Source organism: Halichondria panicea, chromosome 11 (assembly GCF_963675165.1).
Source record: "Halichondria panicea chromosome 11, odHalPani1.1, whole genome shotgun sequence".
NCBI lineage: Eukaryota > Metazoa > Porifera > Demospongiae > Suberitida > Halichondriidae > Halichondria > Halichondria panicea.
The window spans coordinates 1,612,501-1,619,105 of NC_087387.1; the positions used below are offsets into that span (position 1 = coordinate 1,612,501).

Below are 6,605 nucleotides of genomic sequence, written 5' to 3' on the forward strand. Positions count from 1 at the left end.
ATATTGTTTGGTTCAACATTTCTCTTTCTCTCTACTTAACAGAACCCACTACTCCAGCTACCACTGCACTCCCTGTGATTAATTGTACTACCTGTACCGTCACCAGCATTGTCATAACAATCATTCTATTTATCGTTCTCCTGCTGATCTTAATCTTCTGTCTGTATAAACTGCGACGTAAGATCCAAATTCCGACAGCGATTCGATCTCAACAAACCAGTTTTATCAACCCAGTCAACCAGCACTCGTGGCAGCTGCTAGAAAGCATCGGACATGGTCGCTACGGTTTCGTATATCGTGCCAAATATCGCGGGGAAATTGTTGCCGTGAAGATATACACATCGCAAGGACGGTCAGCTTTTGAGACCGAGCAAAATCTCTACTCAATGGAATCTACCTTTCACTGCAATATACTCGAGTACATCGGCTGTGAGATGAGGGGATCAGGAATTACCACCGAGCGTGCGTTATTGACACGCTACTATCAACTTGGCTCGCTGGATAATTATCTCCGTTCTCGTGTGTTGAGTTGGCAACAGGCGTGTGTAATGATCCATACTATGGCCGAGGGACTCACTCACTTGCACTCCGAGTACTACCGCAACTCGGCTGGGATTATGGCCGAGAAGTACCCCGTGGCACACAGGTGGGTGGGTGGGTGGGTGTGGTCTGTTACCATAGTGCACGCTTATATATAATATGCAAATCGTGTACCCTGATTTTATAGTTATAACCTGTTTGTATCTAGGTATTTCCTGAGCAGGATATATTGTGTATGTAGTTGAAATCTGATCAGGAGCCAGTTTGCCTTTTGGTTTATTGTACATTAATGCAGTGATATTGTCTGGGTGGTGTCTTTGTTTGGCTGTGTCTGCATCAATTAACATACCATTGCCCATATACGTACATGCCATGGTGTTAACTCAATAAGTGTGGAGACACACTAGACACGGCTCGCCTTATAGTGCTGCCTAGCAACTCGATGAGCTCATAACCCTCTGTGATTATAGTGTGTGGGAGTTTACAATTCACTTGAAACAGGAACTGTAGTTTTTAATTAATTATCTCTGCCAGAAAATGTTTTCTTATTTGTCTATAATTATATAGATCTTTTCGTTTGTACATGCATGCCATATAAAGTACGTATAACTTGAATGTTTGTTCTGCAATGAACCTGTTTTCAGAGCTAACTTTGAGAGACCATAACTTGAGTTAGGAACAGTCAATTTTACAACTATAAATTGCATAATTTGTCCATTTTCTGATAATTTTATTAAAATGTTTGCTGGGCCATAATTATTATTAAAGGTCTATCTCATGGCAGATTTTTCTGATTAGTGGTCCATGCCTGCAGCAGTTTCTGTCTCAATATTTTTGAACCACCCCCCCACACACACACAGGGATGTGAAATCGGCCAACGTGCTTGTGAGGAGTGACAGCGGGGACTGTGTGATCAGTGACCTTGGCTTTGCTCTGATTCTGGACGGAAAACAAACCACGAACACTGTACAGGTAATCACATGACAGTCACATGTGTATACAGTTACAAATCTCATCATAATTTATTATTAGTTCGAAGTCCTAACATACACTGAATGTCACATGTGTATCACATGTGTATAGCCAGTCTGTTTGTAACCCCCCCACCCTACACACACTCACACTTATTGGCTGTATCGAGTAACGTTAGCTCTTATATGTACGTACTTCCCCCCACACCCACACACACACCCACATCCAGGCTGGGACGTATCGCTACATGGCCCCTGAGGCACTGGATGCACGAGTGAACTTGCATGACTTGCAGTCGTTTAAACAGATTGATGTGTACTCCCTCGCCCTGGTCATGTGGGAGGTCATGTCACGCACCTGCGTCCTCACGGGTCAGTAAACACACCTTAGTACAAGTGCACACATGGTCCTAAGAGTCTACCCAGAGGAGGTCCGACAGGCGCGGTGCAGCTCAAGTAATTAGCCTCTGATTACTCTCAGCAAAAACATACGACGTGGGCGGATAATTATTGTTCAATCAAAGGCTAATTGCCTGAGCTGCACCGCACCTGTCGTACCTCCTCTGGAGTCTACCCATGCACCTACCACACGGGGGTGTGGCCTCCCACAACGGGCACGCCCTCTCACGGGTGGTGTCTTAACAGCCTTGTATTTGGGCCTAAATTATCGGTTTAATGCTGTCAGTGTTCTTCTCTTTGCCCAGTGGTCTGATATCAATCATAATTTTGAGGAAAGCATGGAACCATCTTAGACTCACTCTCACTTTTCCCACAGAGGAGGAAGTCCCCGGTTATCAACTACCGTACAAGGAGGAGGCGGGGCCTAACCCCTCCCTCGAGCGACTCAAGGACATCGTAGTCACTCGGAAACTTCGCCCATCTCTGCCCGCCATTTGGGGAAACCACGAGGTGAGCTGTGTTGCTGCAATGTCAGCTGTGTTTCTATAAACTGAAAATATCCCCTCATGCCCATGTACTATCTATAACTTAGAATACCCTTAGTTCAATGTACTGTCATAAGTAGCTTGTAGACCCCTCAGGGCGTTTGTACGTCCTTTGATACTTCAACAACAGTGTTCTTATCACTTGTAGTTTAGAAAAACCAGTAGTATTGTTTATGATACTGTGTTTTAATCCCAAAAGAGATAAAAAGTCATGTTGTATCTCTTAGTGGTCAGACTAGTATATAGACTGCAAGTTAGCTACAGTCTAGCCTTAAAAAGGAATTGTTTTTACTTCTGTAGCCTGGTAGCTAGAGTGCTATTGCTATGTGTGCTCAGAGCTAATTGCTTTGAAAGAGATGATGTCTACTAACATTAGTATCTACAATGGATCTCTCGAGTTTCCGCTATGGAAACCACTAGTGTCAATCATAGCCGCGAAGAGATCACACTAGTGCATCAACATGTCTGTCTGTCTGTTTGTCTGTCATGGACCGGCACAGTAATATAATAATATAATGTTATATAATAATTAGGAGCATGTTTGGGGCTAGCCTCCTTCACAGGCCTTGGAAGGGTACAGAGGGAAATCGTATCTACATCAGACTATTCAGTCCACAATCATTTGATTTAATTCGATTCATCAATATCAATATAAGATACCACGTTTAAATTTAGTTCATCACTGTGTACTACTATCTTTAACAAATACACAATTCGCTCGCTTGCCTCAAACTAGCCTCGATCCCAGGCCGCCCTTCCAAGGCCTGTGAAGGAGGCTAGCCCCAAACTAGCCTCGATCCCAGGCCGCCCTTCCAAGGCCTGTGAAGGAGGCTAGCCCCAAACATGCTCCTAGTTATCATATCCATCAGATGTTGTTGTTCAAGTGTATCTCAACGTACCATGCACGTGGGTGACCATAGTCTTGTCTTTGATAGTGTACCTAGTACTACCTACTGTAATTGAGAGTTTGGAATCGTTACTTCCCCAAGTTCTAGTGGGTACGGATCTAATTGATTGTGTCGTTACCTATGCAGTACTTGATTTACTCTGGTACATGTACCTATTGGTACTAGCTGTGTTTCTGTAAACTAAAAATACCACCTTAGGGCGTTCATTGTGTGTACGTGCTGATCCGTACGGTTAGTTTAACAACGGTGTTATCACTCGATCAGTATCACTTGTAGTTTAGAAAGCCAGTCGTATTGTTTATGTATTGGAAGTTATAGGTTTCTCTTTAATTGTTATGTTTAATCCCAAGAGGTAAAAACCATATCTTAGTTTAGATCAGGTCAGGCTAGTCCACTACCAAGTTAGCTATATACAGTCCATTAGTTATAGCCTTAAAAGAGAACAATAATTATATAGCTGCTCTATTCACTGCTGGTAGCCTGGTATATATAGCTAGAGTCCATTGCTAATTAGTCTATGTGTCCAAGAGTTGCTTTGAATGATGATGTCTGCTAACATGAGTCTCTACAATGGCTCTCTCGAGTTTCCGCTATGGAGACCATTAGTGTCTTTTAACTTGTCTCTATTTGTCGGAGTGTTGTTACCTACAACTCTCTTTATGAACATTTCCGTGTTTGTGGCTTTACTAAAGAGTAAAATCAATCATAAGCCATTGCTTGTCTTGTATGGATCTCTGTTGCTAGGGGTTTGTGTGGACAAGATTCTGATTTGCGTTGATCAAATTGTCAACTCTCCAAGTTATATGCGTTATTGCGAATGCATGAACTTCACTCTTGTGACTCTGGCTATGCCGAGAATTTTCTTTATAGTGTACTTTATTGTCGTGGTCACTTGTCAGAGCGTACTTCAGTTGTTGGTAATGAAAGGAAATCAAGAAGTGCAGAATAGCTACAAGAAAAGTGTGGGCTGTCTGTTGCTCTCGACTGTTGTAGCAGTTTTTTGGACTGTTTTGTTCTCTGCCAGTAGCTTTCTCAGCGAGTTTCCACTGCATTGTCACTCGTTTTGCATCGATTCACCCGATAACAGTGCTTTTGTGAGCACCACAGATTGGAGCTTATTCGTCGTTGTTGCCTTTATTGCCTTCACTCTACTACCTTGCGTCGTAGTCACTTTGTCGGTGTCAATTTGGGCGTTTTACATATTCAAGAAAAAGTTTATAGTCCGAAACAATCCCAAGGATGCTAGTTTTAGTCGACGCATTCTCCTGTTGCCCGTATTGATGGTATCGCTGCTGTTTTGCACTAGTCTGTTGAGCTATCTGGCTACTATAGTAACGGGTGAGATTTTGGAGAAGGATCATTTGGAACCATTTTTTGGAAACTTGGCAAATTTTATGTCTGATTTTGAGTATTTTGTGCTGGATTTGTTGCATGCCCTCTCCTGTCCTCTTGTCATTCTGTATCTTTATACTCGAGTTAAGTCAACTTGGAGGAGAATGCTGTCTTGTAAGAAAAGCGACACAATTAACAGTACTCCCGATCATTTCCACAAGAGTGACTTGTCACACACTGGAGAGTTGACCCCCACGAACTCTGTTAGCTTGTAACTATATAGAGATGACTACAATGTGCTGTGTGTACATTCTTGTGACAGTTTGTTTGTATCATGTGATATGTTTATTGTGGTACTTGTCTTTGATGGTGTTACTGTGTGTACATCAAGTTCTAGTGGGTAGGATCTAATTGATTGTCTGTCTTCCCAGTACTTGTCCTTTACCAGTACATGTACTTGTCTTTTACCAGTACATGATGTATTATTCTTCAACTCTGGTACATGTACCTACTATTACTATATGTAATATGTTCGTGAGCTATTTCCCTGTCCTAACCCCCTCACTCACACACACACACACACCCATCCACCACACACCTACACACACACACACACACATACACATATACACACACACACACACAGACGCTCAACTCCCTGCAAGAGACTCTGTACGAGTGTTGGGATGACGACGCCGAGGCCCGACTGTCAGCTGCCAATGTTTCGTTACGTATGAAACAACTCATTGCGACAAACATAAACGATATTGCTCGTCAAGATAGCACCCAGACAACAGCTGTGCCAACAACCTCTATAATACCAGCTGAGGCTGTGGCTATGAACAGACCAACAGAGCATTCCCAATCCAGCCCACCCCCATACTACAGTCCAACTGATCCTATTCCATTCCAACAACAATCTGATATTTCTAGGCAAGAAAGTACTTCTGCCATTACTACACTACAATCTGATACCGTGGAAACCGACGAGCAGGCAGAACATTCTCAATCTGGACCTCCTCCTTATTATGGACCAACAGCTGAAGACTATCTTTTATTCCAGCAAACCACATTCCCGTTCAATCGAGGTCCCATTCGGGCCCAACAGAGGCACCAAGTTTCGATGCCGCATATATGCAGTGACACTGAACATTCTCGAACCCCCCGAGGGCATATGGCTGCCCGCTGCACACACAGCCTGAGGAGCAGCTACCACTACGAGCAAGAAATGAGACAGCTGAACAATTTCAATAAGAGTGAGTCACTCTCGTTAAGGAACATGGCAACTGCTCAAGAATCTGTTGGCGAGATGGAGGAGGAGATTAGAGAGCTGAGTAAATCACCCTTAGGCACTACGTTGGAGGAAAGAATAGACGACATGATGAGTGAGGCAGCGACTCGCGAGGATGACAATATGGCATCACCAGATAGACAGCAGCTCGATATTTCCGATTTTACCCTAAACTTGAATTCTGATTCCGGTATTCTCAATGCACATTCTGACCTGTCCCATTCTGATACCACTGGCCTTGTCCCTGCGGAGTCTGATACGGACGCTCTTACAAGTTCCGTGGATAGCGGAGTGCTGTCAATCGATCAAGACAAGATGGTGGAAGGAGCTACAAACTTTAGATGTCTTCCTCATACTGAGAACAATAAAAACAGTGCGTCCACTGTCACTAGTGTGTAGTAAGAAACTAAAATAAGTTCACCTTTTTAAAATTTCACATCAATCATTTAATCATCACTCAACAACTATTTTTGTATGGCTGTGCGTAATGTTTGCATATACATGTATGTACATGTTTGACAGAATTAATCGAACAAAAATGATAAGTAAAATAATAGCACGCAGGTAAAGGACGTACAGATAATAATTAGATAATTATACTCTCTAATAAAGGTTTAA

At 42.9% G+C, this 6,605-nt stretch overlaps 1 protein-coding gene across 1 annotated transcript in view; it reads left to right on the top strand.

The window, feature by feature from the left end:
* The window catches only part of LOC135343712 (activin receptor type-2A-like), a 7,638-nt gene extending 1,112 nt beyond the window's left edge, over window positions 1-6,526 (top strand). Inside the window, exons 3-7 of the mRNA XM_064540710.1 lie at window positions 43-646; window positions 1,402-1,513; window positions 1,743-1,884; window positions 2,288-2,421; window positions 5,343-6,526. Of these exons, the coding sequence (XP_064396780.1) occupies window positions 43-646; window positions 1,402-1,513; window positions 1,743-1,884; window positions 2,288-2,421; window positions 5,343-6,386 (2,036 nt within the window). The 3' untranslated portion in view covers window positions 6,387-6,526. The remainder of the gene's footprint in view (window positions 1-42; window positions 647-1,401; window positions 1,514-1,742; window positions 1,885-2,287; window positions 2,422-5,342) is intronic.
* The last annotated feature ends 79 nt before the right edge of the window (window positions 6,527-6,605 follow it).